The sequence below is a fragment of the Columba livia genome, chromosome 26 (genome assembly GCF_036013475.1).
Source record: "Columba livia isolate bColLiv1 breed racing homer chromosome 26, bColLiv1.pat.W.v2, whole genome shotgun sequence".
Classification (NCBI taxonomy): domain Eukaryota; kingdom Metazoa; phylum Chordata; class Aves; order Columbiformes; family Columbidae; genus Columba; species Columba livia.
In genome coordinates, this window is record NC_088627.1 from 1,273,182 (window position 1) to 1,300,460 (window position 27,279).

The following is a 27,279-nucleotide window of genomic DNA, read 5'->3' on the forward strand; positions in this document are numbered from 1 at the left end:
GGAAGCTGTCAGTCAAGCCGTCCGAGTTGCAGTCCTGCTGCCAAGCAGCCATTCGGTCAAATGAGCATTTTGTGCTCGTGATACTTGTGAAGGAGCCACAATTACCATTAGTCCCCGCAGGGGTGGCGTGGGGAGCAGGGCTGTCTGGAGGTGTCCCTGTGCCTCAGACGGGCGCTGGGAGCCCAGCTCATGGTGAAGAGCATCACCCTGGAGAAGAAAAGACCCTCATGGGCTCAGCTGCTCCTGCGGGCACCTCCGAGCCTGGCACACGCAGGAGAGAAGGGTTTGAGGCCAGATGGACGCAAGGATTCGGTCTTGGGTTTCGCTAGATGTTCCTCTAGCCCAAGCCACGTCACAGCATGTGACAGGTGTCCCTGGTGAGCTCTGGTTCTCCCGTCTGCCCTCATCCACAGCCCTGGCACTGTGTTACAGAGCTGAGAAGCCCCCAGACTCTCTCCTCATTGATAATTATATTCCTCCAAATAGAACAGGACCCTTTCCAGCTCCCTTTAGCCCAGCAGCAGCCCCAGCCTGCTCGTCCTCTGGGTCACCCGAGCTGGGGGGGCAGGTTGGGAGCCAGCAGGGAACGGGAGCACAGGAGGAAGATGCCCCTCTCTGCTCTCTCTGTCCTACAGCCACATCACAGCTCCCTGGGGTATCAACTGGGGGGTCAAAACAAGCTTTCTGTTGCCCTAAGAGGGGGTGTTTGGTGTTGGTTACACCACAGCGGATACCACCATCCTTCCTCCTAAACCCCCTGACTGGAACAGGGGGCAGGAGTCACATTTTCAAGGCTTCTCTCCCCAACATGCTTCCCCGCTTCATTTCAGCAAATCCCACCCATGGAACACAAATCACAGCGTTCAGCTCCATAAGGAAAAGCAAATCCCCGAATGACTGACACGGGGACAAATGTGGCGCGATGTCAATCCGGAGCAGAAACAAGGCTTTGGCCCCGAGCAGGGCTGCTCAGGACCCGCTCCCAGCGTTGCATCAGCCGCCCGGCTCTGCGGCAAAGCTGCGGCCAGCGCTGCTCGGCACCGGGCTCCGCGTGGCTTGGGCCGTGAATTATGCGTGTCCACGGAGTGCCATCTAGTGGGGTTTCATTTTATTAGCCACATTTCCCTAAAGCTGTATTTCCTTATAAAAAATGTGGCGTTGTGCATAGGTTTGATGCATGCTCAAGAGGAGAAAACTAATTAATGCAAATTTTTCCTATCACGCACTGTCCCAGCAGCTCCTTTCCAATTGTGTTTTTGCATCTTCCTTCCTTGCATAATGTCTGCATTCGTCTGGCACACTCTCAATCTTGATTTGAGTGGAAACTCCACAAGGAAAACGTTGCATGTTTTCACTTGCATTTAAAGGGCCCCGTAAGTCAGCGGAACTGCAGGGTGGGGAGGTGGTGTGAGATGTGGATCCTCTTGTGAGAGACCCGACAGAAATGATTTTAAAAACATATAGTAGAATAACTTAATTATTCTGCCTACTCTAGAACTGTGGTGGATGGCTGATATATTCCTGCTATTGAAAGAGGTAAGACTTGGCAAAAGAGGTGCTTCTCCTTCCACCCTCTCTTTGTGCTGAAGGCTGAAGTTTTGAAAACCAGGAAAGAACAATAAGTTTATCAAAATCTATAATCAAAAATTGGTCCTAAATTTGTACTTTCTTTAAAATGAAGTTATAAAGCTGGGGCTGCCAGAGCGATGCTATGTCCGTTACCTTTTGCGGGTCCAGTGAGGTTCGCTATCAGAGTGCCAGTCCTAGAAAACATTAATCATATTTTACTCATCCCTTACTCAAATCACCACCCACAAATGATTTCTCTGAGGAAGAGCTGAGTAAAGCCCTGAGAAGCTGATAACGTAAAACAGTAGATACGTAGCTATCTCCCTAGCTTTATTTGCACACTCGTCATCAGGATATCCAAACAAAGCCTGGATGTGCACCACCACTGTGCCCAGGGATGGGTGGCAGCATCAGACCCAGGTAGCCCATGGTGTAGCTGGGCAGTGCTTTGGAGGGTGGATCCGGGTCACCATGAGTTGTCTCCTCCATGGCATTTCTCTGTTCTGTGTCCTACCCAGATTGGCCCCATGCAAGGGAGGGAGAGAAAAGCTTCATTGAATCTCAAACCCAGTTGGAGGTTTGGATTCCCAAGTGGGATCATTGGGCTTGGAAACATTTAGCTTGGCTCCGGACTTTTGGCTGCCATCGGGTTCTCTCTTCTGCTGTAATTCATCCTCAGATAGTCCTGATGCCCGGGGGAGTCTTGCTGTGAAACGGTTCCGTGTTTATTCACGGGATCAGCCTGTCACTCTGCTCAGGCCATTCCTGCTCATGTTTCTCTTGTAGGGGGAGAAAAGAACAGTTGTTTAATTTATTCCAAGTGAGCTCCCGTTTTCAGTGATGCTGATGATAACGATGCCATGCAGATAGGGGGGAACAGCCACATACTGCAGGTCTGCACCACCAACCTACCACCACCGCTGCTTTGGGGCAGCCAGCAGCGTCCTGAAAGGTCATCACCTGAAATCATCCTGCCTATTCTGAAAATTATACTCAGGAGCAATGGGGCAGTGGGATGCCACAATCAAAGGGAAAAGATCCTGACTGCTGAGGTTGATTTGGGGATTAAGGACTTCATGGTGCACTCCATCCATGGTGGGCCCACAGCAGTTGTCATGGTCCACTGTCATGTCTTCAGGAGAGCTGGGCTTGCGAGTGGGGTTTGAATTTGAGGCTGGCTCAGGCTGTTGGGCACATGCCATGATCTGACACAGTATTTATCTAAAACATATTCCAACTTGGACCAGTCTGTTCTCAAGAGGCCTTGGCCACAGCCAACATGGAAGCAGTGAAGGGACCCATTTGGGAATTTGGCCCAAACAGAGTCAAAGCTGTTGGTGGCGATCCAAGAATTTCTGTTGATGCTGCCAACACACACACACCCTCAGCGCTCGAAGGGGCTCGGTGTTGGCCCAGTGCACAAAATCTTGCCCTGGGGGCCTGCTAATGTTGTGAACTGTTGGCAAGTTCAGCACCCGGCACCAGCGTTTAGAAGGGAACATGGCGGAGGGGCCCTGCTTGGTACCAGCATCCAGCATCTGCTCCTTTGAGGGGACCTTGTACACAGTAGAGCATCCAGCTGGGACCTGCAGGGACACTGTGGGCTTTGCCTACATGCCAGTGGTGGCATCCAACCTTCCTTCACCAACTGGTTGGCGAAAACTGCTCCCAGACCTCCAGAGAATGAAATCGCCAGAGGTGGGTAATTAACATCCATAGCCCTTTTACACCAGCATCCTTGGGAGTGCAAATGAGCATTGCAAACAGGGTGTGCAACAGGGACCTGGTGCTCTCAACTCAGCACTAGGTTCTGCAGCCATTTTGCATTGCCACAGACAACCCAGAGAAGAATGAGCCTTGTAGGGGTTGTGTCTCCTGGTGGTGTCTCCTAATTGAGGCAGGGATGAGGGAGGGCCATGAATCACTATCTCTAATTAACTTTCTTGATTGCTCACTGGTGTGAAGCTCCAGCTGCTGCTGCACTTGCTGCCCCTCAAAAAGAGCTTGAAGAAAGGACCTTCACTCAATGGCTGCACTTTGAATGAGTAAAGCAGCTCAGAAGGAAGATAGACATTGCTCACCTGTCCCGAGTGGACATGTTTATACTGGGTTAGTAAAAACAGGCTCTGTGCACAGGATATTTTTCTCCAGTCTCCCCTGAGAGAGCTGGGGTCTGGTGAGTTTAATGTTGCTATTTGAACAACCTTTGCCATGTTGATTCTGGTGCCAGTCCAGAATGCAGAGAAATTAAAAAGAACAGGAAAAACAACCAAACTTCTGAAAATCCTCTGATTGATTGTTTTTTCCTGGATGGGGGCACAGGAAGAAGTTCCACTGCTGTCCTCCAGTGCAATTTTTCTAGTCTACTGCTGCTTCTCTGCTTGCACATGAACCACTGCTGGGCCAGACAGAGGGGGAAGCAGCTCAGGAACTGCGTGGCTTTCCCTGAAGGATTGCCTGGAGCTCTGCTCCGTGTCCCGAGGCTGAGATACCCTGGGCTGCCAAAGCTCCAGGTGGCTCCTAACTGGAGACTGGAGCCTGTACCTCCGGCACGTTGAAGCCATGCGGCATTGCAGCCTCTTTTAGCCTTACATCACCGCGACAGAGCAAGCAAACAAAATGCATGTAATCGAGAGAGGAGAACGTGACAGGAGCGATAACTCACATGCCACTCTGCTTGCTCACCCGGAGTAAGCTGGGCAGAAGCTATATATAGAAGCGAGATTGCTAATAACTGGCACGGGAAAGCCTTCAAGCATCTCCATTCAATTCATTTACACCTCCCACAAAGAAGACAAAGAAAGGCTGTTTGAAGGACTGCCAGCCTGCTGCCATCTGAGTCAGTCACTCTCAGCCACAGCTCCAGCGCAGCCTCCGCTACCCCATGTCGTGCACGTCAAGGGCCGGATTCACAGCTCGGTTACCTCCAGGTGAACTGCTGAACCAAGGTCATGCTGGTGATGCTGTAATCAGCATCTGGCCTCTCCATTCCTCCAGCCATTAGCAAGACCCTCAAATCCTCCGGCTCAGACAGAAGTTGGCATGGGAGAAGATAATTTACCTTTGATTTTGGAGCTCCCTTTGCTGGTCAGACTTCAGTTGGTAAAGGTGGCCGGCGGCGAGGTAACCCCAGCAACAAGCTGTGCTGTAACTAAATGCTGAAAGGTTTATCTGATGTCAAAAAATGTGGTGTGTCTTAAGCATCTGTCTGTCCTGACAGCACTGCTGCAGCTGCTGCCTCGCAGGGCAGTAAGGAGGCGAATGTGAGTAATCTCCTGGTCCTGTGCCTAATGGGAAGGCAATTAAAATTGGAGCTGTAATCAGTGCTGGCTACACATGTCCTGGTGATTTTGGACAAGTGACATAGAACCTGAAATGGAAAGTTACTTGGATCTGTACACAATTTGCCTAATTTATGTGTCCAATTCAAGTGCTATGGAAATTTTGCATGTATTGCCTCAGGGAGGGTCAAAAGTGACAGATGTCCTAGAGTAAATGTGTCGGTCAGAGCAGAGGCCATTGTCTTGGAGAATCTGTAGAAAATGAGCCAAAAAGCCTAATTTTGGTGTTCCTCTCTGTGGACAGTGTGTTGCCTAAGTGGTGTCAGAAGTGTCCACCTCCCCACCGAGAATACTAGGATGCTACTGGGAATGCCAGTTGTCTTCAGCAGCTGGGAGCCAGCAGTGCTCCTGTTTGGAGGTGGTTGGGCAGCAGGGTGGGTCGTGGCCACCTCCTACCTCATCACCTCTCCAGTCACACACTTGGGGCAAATAGACCCGCTGGTGCTCCCTTCTACCTGCAGGTGCTTCAGGAGGAGTTTACTGCCCATTTGTGTAGATCTGGACCGTTACTTGTCATGCCTTTGCTCCTCAGCTATGAAATGAAGGTGTTGGGCCTTCATGGATATGTGAAGATAGATGCACCACTGGCCCTCAGACACACTGGTGCTGCAGGAGTGCTCTAGACAGGTCAGCTATGCTCTTCCCATATGGTAAGTCTTGTTAGTGTCGGTGGTGTGGCTTTCATTTTGTGAATCAACACCATGTGTGAGGGAGAGCTGTGCTTGCTACACTGGGCGTATGGCTGATGCCGTTAAGATCTCCTTGAATCTGTGATGGTTAATCTCCTCCAAACAGAGCTCTTTTTTTTTTTATTTCCAACTCCTACATGGAAAGACAAGGCAAGATAATGCAGCCCAACCGCAAGACAAGTCTGGTTTAACCTCCTGGAAGGCAGCTGCCCAGGCTGGCTGGCATCGAGGACGTGGGTGCAGCGCTGTGTGCGTAGGAGGCTGAAGACTCTTCTGCCCTACTGCTTTCCCCAGTGGCCCATGGCTCCATGTCACCCCGAAGGACACTCTGGCTTCACCTGTGGATGCCAAGGGATGACAAGTCAACCCTTCTCTGCAACGCTGTTCCAGGGATGAACTGCGCTCCCTCTAAAAGCCCTGTACCTTGTTTACAGACACGGCCAGAGCTTCTCTGAGGTGCTGATTTAGGGAATGGTTACGGTGCCAGCCCATGTGCAGGTGAGAGGAGATGCCGACGGTGATCGATTGAGGTGATGAGGGCAATGCTGGAGAGAAGGAAGTGTTGACAGCGACAAAACTGAAATCTGTCCAGAGCCTAACAAAGGTGTGAGGCTGGAGCCACTCCAAGGAGCCATGGGAGAGGCCACTGGGTTGAACGTTGTTTTCTCTGACCCTTTGCCAATACTTTTCCCAGATCGTGACAGATGATTGGAGTTTTTAGCTGCAGCATGCACCTTTTCCCTCCTGCCGGATCCCTCGCACTTCCACGCGCGACTGACCGGGTTGAGGAGAGCAATGTGCTGATCTGATCGGTATCTTGGCGAGGCGGCTTGCTTGATGAACAAAGTGTGACCACATTCCAGGGCACCACGACTGTCCCAACAGCAGGCTGCAGGTAGGAGCAAAGAAAACATTGGACATGCATTTATGAGACTCCCAGTGGGCTTCTGCCTCCTTTGAATGTCCCCTGGGGACTGATATTTATCTCCTGAGATTCCTTCAGCCATAGCCACTCTTCTGAGCTTCTCGTGACCCCAGGCATTAATGAGGCTTGGACCCAAGCGGGTCCCATTTATGAGCCTCCAAAGAATTCTCCCCTACACTAATTCAATGAGCTGAAGAAAAGTGGTGTCTAAGACAGCAACGGCTGATTCATGTCCCACAGTTTGCATTCCAATGGCTCGGGAAGCCCCCGCACGGTGTCCATGTGAGACAGGAATACCTGCAGGGAAAGGCTTTCACCTTGCAGCGATTGTTGGAAGATGGAGATCTGACATGTCCAGAGAGCTCGATTGTGCTATGGCAAGAGGACAAGCCCAGAAATGCTCTCCTCGCCAGCCTGGAGAGTTGTCAGGTATGTGATTCATCCACCTGAGCGTGTATTTTTGAAAATCAGATGTCTATATATCCAAACTAGACAGCCTTTGCTTTCAGGGCCTGAAAACCTGCTCTCTAAGGTAAAAAAGGCACAAAAAGTGTAAATAGTAAAGGTGTTTCTGCACATTGCATTATCCACATTTAACATAGGGAAAAGGTGCTGAATGAGACTAAAAATCAGGTTGAGATTTTACACTGTGCAAGGCTGAAGCTGGACAGTGATGGCTAAAAAGGTCCCCTCTGATACCACTAAATGGGAATGGAGATCACCATTCCCTTCCCACCTCCACTGAACTTCTGCTGTGCAGGATTATCAAGAGTTTATTGCTGGTTGTATTGATTTTGTGCTGCAGATCCTCATCTCCCAGGACCCAGGGCAAGATCCTTCACACATTTTCACATAAATGAGCCATCTCCTAAGGAGCTGAAGCCACGACTAGAGATAGAAATGTTCATTGGCATGAACGTGTTGAGAAAATGCACTGGGAGGAGACCGTTTTTGACTGTTCCAGGCTGTGTGAATGCAAGTGGGTTCCTTAATGCCCCTGTTGACACTGAAACTGTTCACGACAATTATTAAAGCTCAGTATAGGTAACAGATACAAACTCCATAAGGACATAAGGGCCAATGCCCGTCTGTCCCTGTTTTGGTTACATTTCCATTTGCCATCCTCACCACCCTCTCTTGTGCCACTGTCCCCGTGTGAAGCTGACCCACTCTGCAGTGGTGCTGTGGTGGACCAGAGAGGTGAAATTCGGTGCTCTGGTTCCCTGGGCAATCATTACTGATGTCTGTAGGGATAATTGCGAATAAGCCCGGATAGGTACATTCCCAGACCTGGAAGCTCATTTTACAGGGACTGCAGAGAACAGACTGTGAGGCAACAGCCATAAGTGATTAATACTCTTGTAGGAAACAAGCCCGATCTGTTACTCATTCTTTGTGAGAACAGCAAACAAAACCTTTAAGTCAGGGTGATAACAATAGTGTCCTGCCTTCCAGCCTCCCGGGCACTCATTGATGTGGGGACATGACTCTTCATGCCCTTGTGTGCTGCCCATTGCACGGCAGCGGAGGCAAATCCTTCGTGCAGTCACAGGCCTGGGTCTTCTGCAATCACCCCGGTCTTTGACAAGGTATTGTTCCTGACGGTGCATTCATCTTCTGTTTGAAGTATCTAGGCTAAAACAATTTCCACAGGTCACTTGACCTTTGGCGATGGGATGGGAGACTCCATGTGCAACGCAGCTGCCTGGCTGAGGAAGCAGGGGGCGACTCCACCGTGTAAGGACCCCCAGGGAGGTGACGGCGCAGACCAGCCCGTTTCCCTACGGCCAGCAGACCTCTTGGGAGTGATGCACAGCCCATCTGCCTGCGGCTCTGCACCTCAACAGCCTGTTCGCAAAATCCCTCCTCCAGAGCCAGCCTCCATCCTCCTCCGAGCACGACAGGGGTGCTGAGCATCCCAGCAGAGCCCTTCGCGGGCTTCGCCTCCTCGCCGGGACCCCGTGAGCCGTGTTCAGTCAGCGCAGGGGGAATCCACGCTGCCGCAGGTGAGTGCAACACCGCGGGTAATCAATTATCTCAGTTGTGCATTGTTTTCATTCCTTGCCTATGCACATTTCCCACAGAGATGATTATGTCACTCATTAACCTTCCAGACCTCTTTATTTTCTTTATGCAAAGAGCCGGCTTTTGTCAGGCCAGCACGTTCATATTTCGGCTGAGCTTCAAGAACAAAGAGTCCCCACTAATTCCTTTCTGCTTAGTCATACCCGAGTCACGTAGAAAGCTATTACCAAAATTGGTGCAGAAAGGTTGCCAACCTCAAAGCTCCAGCCCAGCTGCGTGTGGTGAGATTTGCATATCAGCGAGCTGGGAGAAGGCTCAGTGCAGGCAGCGCTTACCGCAAAAGGTGTTTTTGTTCATTTCTGAGAGTGAATGTTTGTAAAGTCAGAGCCTTTCCCAAAACAATGGAGATAATCCTCCCATCTGGCCTGTCCTCCCAGAAGCTTTTATCCTCTCTCAGCACTTATGTCAAGGCCAAACTAAGCTGGCATCTCAGTGGATTAAAATCCATTTTCCCCCTTTGATTGGCCACATGGGGGTATTTGCTTCTTGAGAGCTGAGGAACGTGGTGCTGTGAAAGCAACCCACATCCCTTTTCACCCCTACGTGCTGCAAAGCATCATATTGGAACGGTGCTGCTGTGCACTTGGCTGCTCAGGATCTACTGCATGAGTGCCCAGGTCTAGCCAGGCAGCACGTATTACAGCATCATGGCAGGGACTGAGCTCCCTTTTCTGATGTGGTTGATTTGCAGTACTTCATAGCCATCAATTTAGCAAGGTTAACAACTCCTATGGCAGACAGATGAGGATTATTGCAGAGGGGGAGATGAAGGGATGTGGGAATTTGGGTCTGTTGGAGGACAGCAAGAAGCACTTCTGCAAGCTGGGGAGATATTAATGTCTAACAGGTCATGAACCACTCCTGCTTCTTAATATGTAGCATGAGATTTCTGCAGTGGTGATTGCCATGCAGCATCACTGCAGCAGCCACAGGTGATCCTCCCGGAGAAAGTCAGGTCATCGTCTCCAGGCTGCATTCCCAGCCCCTTCTCTAAAGTCATGGAGGAAGCTCCTCCATGTAATTAGGTTTTTCTGAGTTAGGATTTACATTTTCCAGTTTTACCTTAGAGCTACATGGACCAAGAAACCTCCTTTCAAACCATATAAGCTGAGATTCTCATAGCATCACATGAAGACAGAGCCCAGGCTTTTAACGAAGACTTTCATAAGATTTGCAGTCACACTTCCATGGCTGGTGCTGATGCAATTCTGAGGTGAGCCAGTATCCCACAATGGCTGTACTTCAGTCCGAGCTCTTGTTCTGCTTGTGCAGGGTAGCGGGTTAGAGAAGCTGAAGTCCTTCTTCTTACACCTGATTCTGATGACTAGATCCAGAAGACAGTGTTCTAAACCCATGGTGACACTGGACTTAACAAGGTAACATCTTCATGACCTCAGAAGTCATTGACAAATGATCTCAGGGACAGAGTCATTCTCAGCCCTTGACTGGGTGGGGGGGAACACCTTTGTGTTCCTCTAGAACATCTTGTCGTCTTTGCCATGTATGTAGTCTACTCGTGGTGTGACATGGCCATGGAGGTGGAATACCTCCACCAGTGACATGATGCCTGTGGCTTCTGGTTGCAGTCACCTTTGGAATGGCCCAGGACACAAAGCACCATGAAAGAACGAAGGGCTGGGTGCTACAAGCCCTTCTTGGGCAAACCCTTGTGCCTGCAGAGGTTTGTGCCTTGGGGCTGCTGTGCAGAGCTGGGTGGGGTACGCTCTTGGTTGCAGCTTCTCTGTCTGCAGGAATGTGTGCTCTTCATGAACTGTCATCTCGATAGTTATTGCTAAAAGTGCCTGATGTTAACTAAGTTTTGTGTTACATCATCCATCTGTAGCATATATACCCTTCCTCAGGTGGTATCTATCACCACGTAGATAAATAAGATGCCTCCCAGGGGTGCCACAACTCATAATTTTCACACCTCTCTCATTATGCCATTAACCTAGGGCAGATCATCCTCCTAAGTATTTCTGCTCATCCCTCTGACACAGCTAGACCAAGGCTTTGCTATATCATGTCCAGACAACCATAGCACAATGAGGCATCTGCTGCTGCATGCAATTAGCTGTGCACAGCAGCCCGTCTTGCTGGCACTGAATTACAGAGGTTTGAGCCTAAAAACGTGGTGATTTGAACAACTGAAATAGCAGGGCAGAGGATGACTGAGCCAGAGCTCAGCCTCCAAAACATTTAACAGCCCCTCTCTCTCATAATTTATCAGGGCAAATGTTAACAGGAGGTTCAGAGCTGCTCCTGATCGACTCGTTTTCCTCTTGCTGTGCAGAGGCAACAGTGTTGGGTCCTGCTGAGGGTTTGGTGAGGGCACTCGGATACGGGCTGGAAGTTGCAGGGATGTCAGTGAAAGGAAAAGTTGGCATTGTGTTTTCATACCAAGCCTGATCAAAGCTGAGTTTAGAAAGACTTTTCTGAAACTAACTTTGCACAATGGATCGACCTTCAAAGACAACAGACAACTCCAAATGTTTGAATTCTTGGGTGTCCAGTACTGTAGAGGAACGTGGGTTTGGAGTGTGATGGCAAGTCCCTCTAGTTCCCCACCTCTGGATGCTCATATCAATGTCAGCCAGAGTCTTCCCTCATTGCAATGCTGTGGATAGTCCTTTGGATAGAGTCATCTTGTCCAGACTCTTGGGCCTTCTTTGGCGTAGGCTCTTGAGAAAGCCTTGGATTCTGAAGAGTAATTAGTAATAACACACATCACTCTTTTCTGTACCCATTTTTCCCTCTTCTTTTCACAGCCAGTAAAGCTGTAGCTGACTCCAGGAACAAGGTGTCCTGCACATGACATTCCAATGGAAGGCCCTGGGTTTTAATTTCAGCACTCAGCCTCTGGTGGAACTGCAAAGGGGAAGGTGTTCCCATCTTTCCTCCAGAAATCAACTCTAGGGAGCGGTAACACCCAATTACCTTCCGTTTGCAGTCCAACCACGCATGGCCTTCCACAAACATCACCTTCACCCGAAGCTCCTGCTTGTGTTTTCTCATGCGTTCCCTCACAAAACTGCCTTCTCCTTACTGTCTCTAGCCCTGTGGGGACAAGTTTGTCCCCCACAACCAACCCACCATGCATTATACTTGCAAGCACTAGACTTCTACTCTTTCAGCTAACTAATTTCTGAAGGGATTTGGAAGCAAATCAGTGCTATCGTGTACTGAGTTCTATATGTGTTACGACTGTTAACGTCTCCAGCAATGTTAGATTCCAGTTTAGAGACACTGGCAGCCAATTTCTGTTCAGTTCATTGCAGATGATTACAGAGGAGGCACACGTGCACACACACTCACACGCTTCTCTCATGAAAACTACTTTTGTTCTTTCTTGTTTTGTTCTCTTACACAATGAAAAAAATCCATCTGGCTCAAAGCACCTTTGCTCACTATGGGTAGAGAAACACACGTTTTGCCAACACCTCTCCTGAAGAGACACCCTGCAGGGATATCCTGTCTGCACTTTTCCTATCGTTAAGCAGAGGGTGGAAGTCTGTATTTGGGGAGCTATCAAACACCCACTCTGTTTGCCACTTTGCCAACGTTATCAGTTTGTCCGTGCTCTGCGTCCTTCAGTCTACTGCTGAATTCCTTTCCAAAATGTCATAAAAACGATGGGGACACCTCTGTTGTTTTAGGAAAGAGGAGAACGGTCTGAGCGCGGTGGAGAATGTTTACCCCATGGAGATGTGCACGTACCTCGTGTAGGATGTCTGCCACGCAGCAGCAGCAATGCGAGTGTCAAAAGGCCTGGGGGTGTAGACAGTTTTGTGTGCGCTCCTTTGGAGGAACGTCAGCACCTGGGAACCCAAAGCTCCTCCAGTGTTAGGGTTTTAGGTTTCTCAAGGATGCCTACATGCGAGGCTTGAGCACTTAATCCCCTCTGGATTTAGCTCTTTGGACATGGTGAGCTGCTTGTGCACAAGCCCTGGAGAGACTCTTAAACTAGGCGTTCCCTACTTTCTGTTTTTTTGGCAAGACCTGACCCATTAGGCATGTGCGGAGCTTGCCAAACCCACACAAAAGACAGCAGAGACGAGCCCTCAGACATGTGTGCGCACCAGGAGACTCAAAGCCCGGTGGTTACAGCACTTTCCTGGGCTGTGGGAGAGGCCAAGTGTGAATAACTTTACCTGTTTTATACCGTGGCTGTTGAACACGGAGCCTTCGTGGCAGGAGACAGTGAGGTTATCTGGGATTGGATATCTTTCCTTATATTTTGTACAACTAATTAAATACCGGCTTAAGTAGAAGCTTGGAAGTCAGTGGGATAGAGAAGGGAGGGAGAGACCCTTTTCTTCCAGGAGCTCATTTATCACGGGAAAGACATGATGACCAGTTCTTGTATTGAACTTCTATATTGTGCTTGACTGGCTGCCGAACTCTCTTCTTTGTGTTTCCCCCTGATTTAGACAGCTCTCTGCTCAGACTGGGTCTTTGTGTCCTGACTCCTCCTTGAGTGCGGCAGCACTTTGCAGATCTACCACATCCAATCGGCTCAGCCAGAAGTGGACAGTGGATGAATGGCGGTGAGCGGCAGGTTTGGACCTGCTCCCAGCTGGCGGCGTGGTGGTGTTGGGAGAGAAGTCCGCCTGGGGGTGGCTAAGAAGGTTTTTGGGTGTCCTTCCTCATGCACCATGAAACCTTCTCTTCCCCAGACTGAGCTCTTCCGAGACCCCAAGATGTGCAGGCGATGCTGAGCAGGAGGAATGCGCATCTCCACGTGATTTATGGAAGAGAAAACCGCCCTGTAAACACCACAGAGGTTATTTTTGAGGAATCCCTGAGATATTAATAGCAACAGCTCTGGGGCAGCCGCGTCCTCTCACCTTCTCCACTACACGTCTGCCTTGTTGTCTCCTGGAGTTTCTATTATCTCCAATAACAAAGGAGATGGTTTGTGGCATCTAAGACATGTCAGACATAACTAACATGTGGCCTTCAGAGCAAAAGCACTCGATGGCCACACCGTGCTCCTGCTCAGCAGCTCCCGGTGGAGACCTGGGCTCTGAGCTGGGCTTGGGGAGCTCAAACCATCACAGACGGCCCAGGAGCTTCCAGGATAAACAGGTAAAACCAGCATGCAAGGAAAAGGACAAGATCTCCTCTCTTCTCTTCTCCACCATCTTTATATTGAGAAATTGAGACAAAGTGAATATTAGAAATACAACTACTCCTGGTGAATTCCAAACACAACTAGCTTGTTAAACATCCTTTACAAATACACTGGTTGTGCTGAAACCAACAAATTCGCAGCAAAGCTAACAAAATTAAGCATCGTTATGAATTTGCAGTATCTCATGTCCACAGTTTTTGAATGGATTATTTTACTATTCTGTTAAAATTTACTTTTCAAAGTGAAATCTCTGCTTTAATATACCAAAATCCTTTTTAAGAGACCAAACGATTGCAAATGTTTGCTCAGAATAATACATTTATGTGACATGAGATAATATTGCTTATGAGTTTATCTTTTGATATGAAATTCCTAATAGTTTTATATCATTTTATGTTGGAATATAAAACTGTACAATTTCTAGTGAAGCAGAAAATCTGGTTGCTCTGATTCCTCTGGACCTGCAGTCACATACCAATAGTTATAGTATAAACCAGCCCAATTTCATGGCAAAGCTGGTTAACTAGTAACCGAAATTATGGTTACATCTGTCCAAGGGCAGAGACATACAGCAAAAAGACCCGGTTAGCACAGACTGATCTCTTGCCAAGTTTGTGTTGTGATTCCTCAGCACCTAATTACTCCTACTTTAATTAAACTTTCTTGTAAAACTTTCGTTGTTTCCTTCCCTAAATGATCTGCTTCTGCAGCCTCGAGTCTCTCATCTCCTACCAAAATTGCAAATAGAGCTGCATGGAAATTATGACCTTCTTGGGTTGCTGGAAATGTTTTGGCTATTTATTTTTTTTTTTTTTTCAAATCAAGTATTTCTAATTTCTTGTAAAAACAAGATGTTTTTAAAAGTTGCAAATCTGATTTGCCAGGAGACTTTTTATTCCATTACAATTTTGAGGCCCTGAGTAAAGACAAGGCAATCAATTCAATCATTCTGCAAGATTGAGAGCTGAAATAACTTTACTGAATGTAACAAACTGATACAAAAGCTCTGGACTTCACTTTTTACTCTACCCATAATCTGGGGAGGAATTTAATATTCTCAGTGTTCCAGCATCTGCTCTTCTGATTGGGAAACCTTCCTAAACTCTTCAGATACTGTCATGGATTTGCACATTGGGATCTGTCCTCCAGGTGGCACAAATCAATACATCAATACATCAATAAACCATATCAATAATTAATAATTAACCACATGTACATGTGCTGAGGTTTAAAGGGCATACACCTGCATATTCTTTGTTTTCCTTGGATTTCTTCAAACTGTATTTAACTTCTGCCTTATTCTCTGTATGAATTTCTGTCTCTGACCGGTCTTCACAGCTTACTTACCCCAGTGCTTACCCCACCTATCTCCCCCAAAATAACGACCTAGAAAGATCTGGAATGGGCATAAGCTGCTGGCCAAATAGGAAGTAGTCGCTTATAGGGAACCTGAAGATCATCTGCTGTTATCTGAACTGGATACCAAATGTTGCTGTGTCTGCAATCTGGAACACCTTGGCATTTGCAGAAAGCAGCTGTTGCAGCAAGGGTATTCGCGCCTGCCCGGGTGGTAGGAACCCCACCGAACTTGTCTCAGCTGGAAATCCTTGTGTTACACAAGCTGTTCTCATGCACTTGCTGCAGAGGATTGGTATCATAAAGCAGTTAGCAATAGAAGACAGCTCCGAGGTGGTGATTAATTGCATTACACCTATTGTAATTATAAATTCCAGGTCACTCATCATTCTGGAAAGCTGAAGGAGTTCAACCATCAGGGTGGAGTAAACGCAGACATCCATATTAAAGTGTTCCAATGAACACCCAACGTACAAGGAATGTCTCCATGGGGCTGTCTAAACACACACTGCGCTTTTCTTTCTTGCCCTTTGGGCACAGAAAGTGTGTAATCAGACAGGCGCACAGGACAGATCTCTAATTATCCTTCAGTTTATTAAAAAAACCCCCACTTTCTTACCTGCAAATGGTTCCCTTTGGTGCAACTTTTCCATCCACAAAAAGGGATGAACAGGCTTGGCTTCCCAAGTAGTGAGGAAAGAACAGGATGAGTTCACAGCCTTTAGAGCCCTTATATTTTTAAAAGAAAGAATGGGTGGTGCTGAAAATATTCAGCAAATCTCTTGGTGTGGGAGCATTGCAAGTTTTTGCCCATGCCCCTCTACCAGAGCTCCCGCAGCAGTGTCGACGGGTGGCATTGGGAGCACATTGGTTATGACTTTAAAATAACAGCTGTAAAATCAGACTAAATCAGGCCTGTGGCCGTAACCAGCAGAAGATGCTGAAGAGGACAGTGGACAAGTCTTGCCATAAAGGATCAGGTATGGCCTGCTCCTGCTGGGCGTCTCATCCAGGTCTAACACAATACAATAGCAGAGCCTTGATGCATGAAGTTGAATGTCCCTTCCAAAGCTGATCACACATCCATATATTCAGAACACCCCCAGTCTGGCTAGTGCCTTCCTGGATTTAATTTGAACTGGTGTCCTAAAGGCAAATCTTGGCCCTGCTACCTGCTCTTATTTTACTAAAGGATTAGTTACTTTGCTATAAAATTAATGACACTTACGTAAGAGAATGATAACCACCTTCGACTACAAACAGCTCAACACATTTCAAAGGTCCCTGAGACACTCAAGTCCTTTTTCCCCGAACGCTCTGGGCCAGGCCACCTCTCCATGTGTGCCAGGGACACTGGTTCCTCTGGGACCTCCTCGAATGGGGAAAACACACAAAGATCTGGAAGCTGGAACCAGAGTAAACAACCCTTCATGGTATATTCAGGCACTGATAACGCAAACCACAGACAAACATAGAACGGGGACAAATCTATATCAGTAAACCACACAAACAATGCATGTCTTAGTGCTTCTTTTCTTTAGAGCTGCCATTTCTTGACTGGCTTAGACTCATTAAAGTCCTTTTTGCTGTTTAAAGAGTAATCAGCCAAGAAGTCCCACTACTCATCTTACTGACAGGAACCTGCATGCAATCAAACACAAGTGGGAGCCCCGAGCTGGTGTGCCCTGCAGAGAGGCTGAGCGAGGTCTTGCAGAGCAGATCCTGGAAGGTGAGAGCAGCCTGGATTTGCAGTAATAACCCAATAATGACCAAAAGCCATCACAACCTGTGAGGATTGCCAGGCTATGCCAGTCGTTTCATGGGACCAGTCCCTGTCAAAACAAGGGAGCTAAAGGAGAATTCAAGAGCTGCTTCAGAATATACCTGGCTGCTGCATGTCAGCTTGGGGTGCTCTCCGCAGAACTGACTTTAAGCCAAAATAAGAGAGTCTGGGACCCAGAGGTTGCCCCCATATTGCTCAAATCATTTAGTAGCGTTAAGCTCAATTGAAATTCTCCAAACACAACTGTTCATGCAAGAACATGTCTCCTAAGCTCCTCGCCATTCTCAGCACCTTTGGAACAGCAAGGACAACGCTCCACACCAACAGTGTCTGCCCAAGGCTCTAGGGATCTCCCGCCCCTTTGCTCTTGCAAGTACCCAGACCCTTGTGTGTGCCCTTCACAATATGGAATATGTTCTTCAGGCAGCCCTGTGCTCGGCACCACCACTGAAATTCCTCGGAGTCAGCAGAAAACAATGATCTATAACAACTGATGTGCTGCTCTGGGGGGGTGGGGAGGTGGGGGGCGACGAATCTCCCAAAGGAAGCTTCACTTGACAATGTCTCTTCCTTATAGTTCCTAACAGAGACTCAGTAGGAGATGATCAACTGTGGAAAAATTTCGCTAATGTCCCAGGACAAGAATTATGATGAGTTGCTGGGCTTCCACCCACCGTGGGGAATTCTGGCTCGTGACATCACCCCATTGTTCACGCCGGTGCCAAGAACATGCTGGGATCCCGTCGTCTCAATGGTTAAAGCGCTTTCCTGTTTGCCCGTTCTTTGCTTCCAAACAGCGCATTTCATGAATGCTGCACGGGACGTCTCTTTTCTTGAGCTGTTTTGTCACTTTCGTCATGTCTGCCTGGAACTCTTCACAATGAAGCAAACAATGTATTCCTACAATCAGAAACAAAAGGGAAAAAATAACTACAGGAGGCAAAGCCCATCTTTGGCATTTAGGACCCTGTGTACGCCTTTGTTCCTTCTTTGGAAGCTGTTGTTTGTGTAGCTCGGACCCATCCCTGCACTCCAGCCTGTTGTTTTTCTTAGTGATTTTAACGTGGTGATAAAGCCAGGAGGGTTGGTCCTGGGAAGCGGTGCCACCTGCTCTTTATAGGGGGAATGGGGACAGTTGCAGGAGCAGCGGAGCTTCTATGTGTCTAGAAGGTCAAGGAGAACCACCTCTCCCAGTCCCAGTTGAAACATAGTAGGATGGGGGATTGAACATCCAGCCTAAAGTAAGTGGCTACACTTGAAATCACCATGGTTAGATACCAGAGTAATACTCTATGGGGATGGTTGCTGAGACAGCTGTCTCAGCCTATGTCTGGGTGTTCTTTGCAAGCCTAAAGGCAAATTACTCTTTGAAAAGTCATTTTGTAGCTCTGGGTTGAGCCCTCAGAGCAAGGTTGGCTCAAAGCAGCCCTGGGCAGTGCAATCCCAACCCCACCGGTTCTCTGCAGGGTTCCTACATCCCTGCAGCAAACAGAGGCTTTTGTCCACAGCCCCACATCCTTCACGATCTTCAAAACACTGGTGCCAAACATCCATACATGTGCTAGTCAGGTTTGTGCCTGCTCAACACAGTAGGGTATTTCCTGGTGAAAAAAAGTAGTTCAAACTCCATTCAGTAGGCATATATGAACAAGAGGGTGTAACATTTGTTCCATTTTCTGCGACAGTGTAAATCTCTTGGGATTTATGAGAAATGAAAAAAAACAAGTGCGAAATCTCGGATGAAAGGTCAGATTTGTAAAGGTGTTTTTGCACCTGGCATTAGAGGCAGATACCAAGCAGATACCTGGGCATTTGTCTTCCAGACTCACCATAAGAAACCTTTACAGACAGCTGCGTGTAGCTTCAGGTGCTCGTTGGGAGTGTAAGCTGAGTGACAAAGCTGTGGCCACAAAAGGAGTCTGGTAAAGGAAACAGCTTGAACCCAGATATCCAAAACCTCACGTTAACTTGAGGCTCCTCTTCCTTCCTGCAGGCATTAGGTCTTCATGTAACAAAGTGCTCTGCTGATCCCTTCAGTAAATGAACCCTGAGAAGCCATATTACTATTGCTCTGCCTCGTACTTCATGTAAAATGATGTAATTTACCCCCCAGCCTTCCCTGTGTGTGGGTACCCAGGGTGCGTTACCTTCCCCACGTCGAGGATATCTCCTTTCACCCCGCAGTGACCAGGATGAGGATTGCAGGAGCTGGAGCCAAGGGAGACTCATTATATCATTGAACTGGCATCTGGAATGTCACATAGTATCCGAGCTCTGACATAACTCTGGAACTTGGCACAGCTGGAATATGGGCTGTTACAGGTAATGCTGCTATTGTATTTCCCTGTTTTCTTTAGAATGGTTGTTGCATTGGTATAAAGGTTAAAAACTTCCCTCTGCTTGTTTGCCTATCACACTGAAACTATTTTATCAGTTATATCTTTATTTTCTTTCTATTTTAAAATAATATTTTCACTATTCCTGATTTTGCCTGTCTGCATGTCCTCCACCCTCTAATTTGAGCTGCATTCCCCTATGTACACTTTTCGTCTGCTTGGGCCTCCTGTGCCCCCTCACTTCATCCCCGCACAGCGAATGGAACTATTGACAGTATCTGTGCTCTCATGTGCCACCATAGTCAGAGCTGTTCGGTGAACAGAGCAATAGCTTCCCCCGAGCATATTCATTGATCCCACTGTGGGTTTTCCCCGTGCACATCTTCCACATGCATTTTGCATCAATAGAGAGGGATTCACGCCGCCGCTTGATCTGTGTGGATGTTAAAACCTCTTGTCATTGCTTATGGGAATGCAATCACAACCCATTTTACTTCCAGAGATGCTGTGAGCAGAAGCTATTGCTCAAACAAAAGCAGTTTTCCACATTCTGGCTATTTGCACTTTTTCCTATTTCTCTTTCCACACCTCATATGTTTCACTTTGCACAAGACCCCACACCGATTCACTATTGTTGCCATCGTCTTGCATCTGTTTATGACAACAGTGCAATAAAAGCCTAATCTATTCATTGGAAACAAATAAAAACCACACTCCCTTTCCTAAGAAGCCTTTAAAAAACTTCTTGAGAAAGGCAAGTGCAGTAGTCTGGTGTCTTCCCAGCCATTTTTGCCCATGGTCAGAATTAAACACACAAGAAATATCCCGAAGCAAATTTAACCTGTAAACTAACTTGGCACGGTGCAGTTTCCAACATCCAGGGGATGAACAGCCCCAGCTCTCTGTGTCTCCTCATCACAAAGATGCTCCAGACCCCTCAGCATCTCTGTGTCCCCCCCTGGACTCTCTCCAGTAATTCCTTGTCCTTCTTAAACTGGGGAGCTCAGAACTGGACCCAGAACTGCAGATGCAGCCTCACCAGGACAACCTCCCTCGACCCGCTGGCCACACTCTTCCTCATGTGCCCCTAATTCACCCCTAATTGCCCCGCTCATGAACCCCTCCCGCTCCATCTGCCGGCAGCGCCTGCAAACTACCTCCCGCCTCCACCTGCTGCCCCGGGGGCCGAGCAGCCCCCACTCGTGCCCATCCACGGGCTACAACCCCCATGCTTCAGAGCAGCGTGCACATGGTCCCCTCCACACGACCCTCCCCACGCCGTATCCACCGCCTCCCGGCCACTTTCTCCCCTCACCATCCCCATCCCCACTCCACCCTTCCCTTCCCCACGCGTGTTTCGCGCGGAGCGCCGGGGCTGGGACCGCTTTGGGGGGTGGGTTTTGCCCGCGGGGGGCGAGGGGAGGAAGGTCTACCCGGGGGGCCGCCCCGCCAGGTGCCGCCGCCGCCCCCACGCGTGCCCGCGCCCGGTTGTTTCCCCGCGGCCGCTCCACGCGGCGGGGCGGAGCGGGGCCGTGACGCGGCAACGCCGGGGCTATAAAGCACCTGCCAGGCGCCCGCCGGCTCCAGACGCATCGCGGCGGCTCCGGCTGAAGCAGCACACGGAGGAGCAGCGGGAGAAGGGAGAAAAGAAAGGAAGGAAAAATAGCCAAAACCTTAAAACCAAGACGCCTCAACTTCCCTCCAGCCGTCCCAGCCCTACAGCCATGCACAGTCACCCCGCCGGCGTCCTGCTGCTGCTCCTCGCTCTCTGTGCCCTCCTGGAAGATGGTGAGCCCCGGGCTGGAGGGGGGCTCGGCGCCCCGGGGTGCTGCCCTGGCAGGGGGACCCCTCTGCACCTCCTCAGCTGGGGGAATGGGGTGCCCGGGGTCTGCCTGAAGGCTGGGTGTGGGGACACTGCTCTAGGGGCCACCTCTGAAGCTGCTGGGGTTCTGCAATCCTTTATGAGCCTGCAGCCTAATTAGCAAGGCTGCACCTCCTGTAAAACTGCCTGCATATTGAAATCACTGTAATCCTCACCAGAGGTGTGATTGCACAGGTGACATACCGACAGGCACTCCAGTGCTCTGCACTGAGCCTGCAACTCATCCCTTCCTCCTTCCACAGGTATGGGTCGCCCTTCGCTGGAGTCCCAGCTGGCCGCAGCCAGCACCACGCACCCCAGGACCAAACGATGCTCCTGCAACAGCTGGCTGGATAAGGAATGCATTTACTTCTGTCATCTGGATATCATCTGGGTCAACACACCTGGGTGAGTGTGAACGCAGCTTTTGGTGGGGTGAGGGGTGGATCTGCTGATGGGTGACTGCCCTTTCTGATGGAGCGTGGGGTTGGGTTAGAGGAAGGTGAGAAAGGATCCCGGTCCTGTGAGGTTCTTGCAGCACCTGCTCCGGAGAGCACTGTGAGTCCATCTAGAAAGAGACAAGCTGTGCTTCTGCTCGGGAGTTTCAGTATAACCCGCAGGGGAGGGGGGTGAAAGAACAGGGCGCTGCTTTATCATGGGTTCATCTTTTTCTGAGATTTGTACCTCTGCAAGCCAAAAGCAACACTGAGATGTTATAGCTGCAAGTCAGAAAGTTACTTCAGCCACTTGCAAACTGTAACCCTGACTGCCAGTATTGTTAATGAGACCGTGGTGGATTGGCACTGGAGTTCTGTGGTTGCCAAGTCCTGCCCTCAAGAATGCTAAAGCAGTTTTCTGAGCAGTTTCAGACCAATGGCCATCGCACTGTAGCAAAACACATGTACTCAGGTGTGGTTATAATCACGCTTGCTAACGTGCAATTACAACTCACTACTTGCTCGGAAAATAGTTGCAGTCACTGCCAATTCTAAACCCTCTGGGAGAGTAGATTGTGATCAAAGATGGAGCGAGAATGCGCTAACAGCTCTGAAAGCATGCTGTGATCAGAAGAACCTGTTATGGCCCCAAGACATCTTGATTTGTGCTATGTCCTGTGTGTTAAAACCCGTGGTGGGGAGGAGGAAAGCCCTGACATCTTTGTGCCTGAGAGACCGGTGGCTGGTGGAGTGGGGCGGCCACGCTCCTCCTGTGCTTTGCCACACAGGTGAACTCCCAGCCCACGCGGCGACCCTTGCACGGGCACCTGGGCTGCTGCAAGGAGAGAAAATTCCACTTGCACCCCAGCACACACTGGCACAGCAATCTCCCTGGGAGGGGTAGGGTGGGGAAAAAAGTAGGTGGGAAAGCAGCTGGCGTTTAAAGCTTACACATATCAGTGACCTTTTCACCTTATGTCTATAGATGAGTCTTTTTTTTTTTACTGTGGCGCTGGCTTGGCTGCCTCCCAGCACCGTGTTATAAACCTGTTGGCTAATAAAAAGTTGGTTGCATAGCTGATTTCTTTTGTTTTGAACAGACACACCGCTCCCTATGGCTTGGGAAGCCCGCCAAAGCGGCGCAAGAGGTCGCTCGGCAGGTGCGAGTGCTCGCACTCCAGGGACAGCGTCTGTGCCACCTTCTGCCAGGCCAAGCCTGGGTAAGTCGGGGGGTCCTGGGGTGTCCATGGGGGCTGCTTGGTGAGGGTGCAAGCAGACGGGTAAAGCTTAGGAGCTGGAGTAACTCTACAGACTCCCTGGGGATGGCTGCACAGCTCTTTGCAAACAGCTGGAACTTGTCTAGTGGCTTTCATACCCCTCCCAAGAGTCCCTGGCCAAGTGTCACTAGGGTGTTTTTGTTGTACAAAAGTCTTTTTACTGACTGATATGAAGCAATGTTACCTCCATCCCTCCTGCTGGCAGGAGGCTGAGAAGTGCTGGGTGTGCTGATGGGAAGGGAGGAGCTGGGAGAGGGACAAGCAGAGGGTGTGAAGCTTTGGGACACCAGTGTCTCCCGCATGGCTCAGGGGAGCAGGACTGCTGGGAGCTGTGACTCAAGTTTTTCACAGTGAGGGTGGTGAGAGCCTGGCCCAGGTACCCAGAGAGGTGGTAGATGAACCATCCCTGAGACACCCCAGGCCAGGCTGGACGGGGCTCTGAGCACCCTGAGCTGGTGAAGATGTCCCTGTCATGGCAGGGGGGCACTGGGGGGGGCTGGGAAGGCCCCTCCCACCCAAACTATTCTATGATTCTTTAGGCAGCTCTCTTTATTAAGCCCCAATCATTAAATATGACTGTGAATAGAGTGAGATCTGGCAGAAGAGTAAAAGTGAGCTATGAATAGCTCTCAAATAGCTGCAATTAACCCTTCAGAAACACATGTTCAGCTGTCTTAGCCTGTCACTGGTGAAGTTAGAGCGACGCTTCCCCTGGAACTTACCATAGCATGGTTGGATGTCAGTGCTTCACGCATCTCCTCTTGTCCATTAGGTACCTCCTGAGTCTGAAGCTCCCAGTGAGCTCTGGAGCATCGGTGAAGTCTCTGCAGAATGGTGACAAGAAGCCTTCCCATCATGACCTGCTGAGAGCTCTCAGGTGAGCATTGCCACTCGAACCTGCTCTGAATGTCCCCCAAAACTGTGGTTGTCAACCCAGACTGCAGTTTTGGGGATTTGACCTGACTTCCCCCTCTTGTCTCCCTTTAAATGAGTAGACTTGACCATTTCTGCTGTTTGTCGATTTGAAGGCTTAACTGTGGAGGGAAACAGGGTTGCTTGTGTTCTTCCAAAACTAGAAGAATACGACATAAAGTGCAATTCTTGATAAGAGTTGGAAGTTCCTCTGATATGGGACAGGCAAATGGGTGATGTACAAGGAGGAGAGGCACAGCGTCATGTAGGAAAGTGATAGATTGGACAGCAACTTTGGACCAAAGGCAGTAGGTTTTCTCACATCACATCCATGGGTTGTGAAACTCACTGCTGGAAGAAACCGTGGACTCCAGGAGTGTAAATGAGTTAGAGGGAGTCTGTGAATTGAAGGAGGGTTGGTCTACTGGTGGCAGTTAAATCGGATGCAATGGGAACACTTTGTGAAAGGCAGATCTGGGAAGCATCACTTGGTTCATGTCCTGCTGCAGGACTCCTTGACTACTCTGCCACTGGCCAAAGGGATATTTAGCAGGATGGATCTCTGCCATGGCTTAATACAGCTGCAGATAGAAATTCCCCTTCGTCTGTCCCCCATCTGCCTCAAAATAAACCTTGATGGGGGTAGATAAATAGCATAATATAGGCTGTTGCTGAGCAGTAGGAAAATGGACTGGAGAATGAATGTCATGTCTCTTCTGTTCACAGGGATCTCGCCATCTCGAGTCTGCGGTTCAGCAAGCGTCAGCACCGTTCTTGGAGGAGCGCACAGCCAACAGTTTTGCCTTGGAAGAAAAACATCTGGAAGAAGAAGAGATAAGAAGCAGGTGCATACCAAGCTCAGCAGAAGAATCTGGAGTCCTGTGGGTGCCACTAACTCCGCTGTCGGTAGTTAGAGCTGAAGGAAAGGCCGTGAGTGGAAGGGGAAGAAGTCAAGTCTCCATGCTCCTGTTGCGTGAACCAGTACTGCATGCACTCCAGAGGCTGTTGTAAAGGGAAAATGGTCTCTATATACAGTCATAGATGTGTCGTGGAGCTGAATTGTGCCTTTTTGGATCAGGCAAGGGTCTTGCCGGAGGAGTACGAGCTTAACTCTGCACTGGAGTCCTAGGCAGAGGGGCAGCCTGCGCTGGGTGGCTGAATTGCTGACAAAGCAGATGGTTCTGAGCAGTTCTGGACCTGGCAGCACTGAGCCCGTGTTGCTGGCCCGGTCTCCTCTGCTTGTGGGCTGTGTTTGAGAGTGGTTCCAGCCTGGCCCCGTTCAGAGGTGGTTTGGCTGGTCATTGCAAATGGGGGATAAAATGCCTCCAGTGTGAGCCCACCTTTGCACTTCTTTATCTTACGTGTCAGACAGTGCGATGTGCATATCCCATGGTAAAACAGCTCCCAGTTTTGATTAAAAAATATATATATATATAACCATCTAGAAGCCTGAAAGCCAACTGGGTAGTCAGTGGCCCTCTTTGGCTGAGAAACTTGCCAAAGGGCTCTTGTTTAGGTGGAGGAGAGCTTGCTGACACTGGAGCTTGCATCAAATCCAAGCATGACCAGCCATCAGGCGCAGCACAGAGGGACACAAACTGGAGCTGTATTTCTGCAGGACCCCCTGCACACAGCCCCATGTACCCCCAGGAGGGACCCCGCAGGGTCCGAGGCAAATCCAAGCTGCTAGTCTGGATGAGTTCAGTGCTGGGGATCTGTCTCATCTCCTTGGACATCCCCTTGGTGGGGTAGAGTGCTTCCAGCTCTTGGCCTAATAGCCCAGCTTGCTTTCAACTCTGCCTGAAAGGAGAAGTGAGAGGCAGAGGAGATGGGTGGTGGGGAAATAGCTCACAAAGGCTTGCTTGCCGCTTTGCTTAGATCAGGTCTCTGAGTTGGGATCTATAGTCAATAAATGACCAGTATATGGATAGTGCGTCACTATGAGGAGTGTAACCTTAATAGAGAATGCATTAGGCAAGGGGCAGCCAGGTGGAATGGGTGTGGAGAAAAGGGTCACAAAGAGAGCACAGTGCTGTCTGCACAGCTTTAGAAGAAAAGCTTGGCTTTAAACCCATGCTAGAATGGTGGCTGCTTCCCTGGGCCTGGACCAACAGGAGGGAAGGAATAATTTGGAGAAAACACTGAGCCCAGGACCTAGAAACCAATCTTGTAGGCAAACACCATCGCGAGGCTCCGGAGTTGTATCACAAATACACTTTTGTTTGCCTGGGCAGATTAACTTCTATTATAAATTGTGGCTGCAGCTGTCATCTGGTTTGTGCAGATAAATAATTGCTCTCTTGGAACCACTGCTGGGTCCCTCTTGCTGCCCAATCCAGTATTACACAGGAGCCTTTAATAAGGGCTGCTTGAAGTTGGTGGTGGACCAAAATCTGTGGCTGTTGCAAGTGTAGTCCCATTGGACATACAAAATACTTCCTTGATTCTGCTTTAAGTCCTAGAGAGAGAAAAAATGAGACCAATTGATTGTATCATAAATGAAACAGCAAACTAATCATTTGGTCCCCAAAGCTGCAGAGAAACTTGTTTTATATTTGACATTCTGAAGGTTTGAGTCATTCTAAAACCAAAAATCCTGAAAGGGTTTGTTCCAAAGGAAACTTTGCACATGATTTAATGTGAGCCTGTTAATTTAAAGTAAAACTACTGCTGTAAAGTACTATGTATATCTCCCTGTGTATATAATGTCTTATCTTTAAGTGACTTGTTGCACAATGCCATATGTAGCATACTGAAATCTGTATATTTATTTAAACCTATTGATTTTTTTTTGATAGCAATTTGCAAAATTTAATTTGTAATAAATAATGACAAAAGTCAATATATTTTCTTTCTTATTTGGTGGCTGGGTGGGTGTCGATGAAGGGGAAGAAACCCCAGTGGCCGAGGGCACTGAGGAAGTGAGTGGGACTGCGAAGCCGGGTGGGAATGGGGAGGCCACGCAGCCTTGTGAACAGTCCTGAGCAAATTTCTGTTCAAAGCGAACCCATCTAGCTGACTTCAACATTCCTTAACTTAAAATAAATACCTTGTTCCTTTCTAGATGTCTATGGGAACACAGATATGAAATAATCCCCAAACTGTTGTGCTTAGGGGTGTGGATGCTGAGACCAGGTCTAACACTTGTGCCAAGGGATCCTGGTAATGTTTTCCCATGGTTTAGTCCTTTGCCTCAAGTCTTCTCAGCAGCCCTGTGACTCTGGGTGTCAGCGCTGCAGGGACAAAGCAACCACACACCCTCCGCTGCACCCACAAGCTTTTAAATCTGAATTTGCTGATTTATTTTTTAAGTGCAGTTAAATAGTCATCACCCATTTGATGGTCTTTGCACGAAGACCACACCATAGATTATCCTGGTGTCATTAACTCAGTGAATCTCATGGCACAGCTGTGAGAAGGGAATAAAAAGGAGATATTAATGTAATATAGTAGCTAGCACTGTGTTTGCTGCATACCCAGAAACCACAGTGCTTCTCCATGGGTTTCCATGGCTTGCTGGGAGCTCCATCCCCATCCTTTCCTATTTTGCAGCTTCCTTGGCTGGGCTGCATCA

The 27,279-nt window shown here is 48.9% G+C and overlaps 1 protein-coding gene and 2 long non-coding RNA genes across 3 annotated transcripts; 2 read left to right on the forward strand and 1 right to left on the reverse strand.

The window, feature by feature from the left end:
- The first annotated feature begins 607 nt into the window (after positions 1-607).
- Positions 608-13,175, forward strand: LOC110364114 (uncharacterized). The gene is made up of 4 exons (XR_002422657.2): positions 608-6,953; positions 8,178-8,530; positions 9,882-9,985; positions 13,040-13,175. It is a non-coding gene; the product is annotated as an uncharacterized LOC110364114 (long non-coding RNA).
- Positions 13,176-13,193: 18 nt separating this feature from the next.
- On the reverse strand, positions 13,194-24,432 carry LOC110364112 (uncharacterized). The gene is made up of 3 exons (XR_010468127.1): positions 23,516-24,432; positions 15,719-17,782; positions 13,194-13,375 (listed from the first exon to the last, which is right to left on the reverse strand). It is a non-coding gene; the product is annotated as an uncharacterized LOC110364112 (long non-coding RNA).
- Positions 20,787-26,547, forward strand: EDN2 (endothelin 2). Its single transcript, XM_065041396.1, has 5 exons — positions 20,787-21,006; positions 21,343-21,487; positions 22,617-22,736; positions 23,566-23,670; positions 24,432-26,547. Exons 1-5 carry the CDS (start codon positions 20,943-20,945, stop codon positions 24,541-24,543), a joined length of 546 nt encoding a protein of 181 aa, XP_064897468.1. The 5' UTR covers positions 20,787-20,942; the 3' UTR covers positions 24,544-26,547.
- Positions 26,548-27,279: the final 732 nt, after the last annotated feature.

Bases quoted from the DNA above. Each gene is read 5' to 3' on its own strand.
- EDN2 (XM_065041396.1), top strand. From the start codon at position 20,943: ATGCACAGTCACCCCGCCGGCGTCCTGCTGCTGCTCCTCGCTCTCTGT. The intron at 21,488-22,616 runs GTGAGTGTGAAC...TGTTTTGAACAG, and splicing joins ATCTGGGTCAACACACCTGG to ACACACCGCTCCCTATGGCT. The intron at 22,737-23,565 runs GTAAGTCGGGGG...CTTGTCCATTAG, and splicing joins TTCTGCCAGGCCAAGCCTGG to GTACCTCCTGAGTCTGAAGC.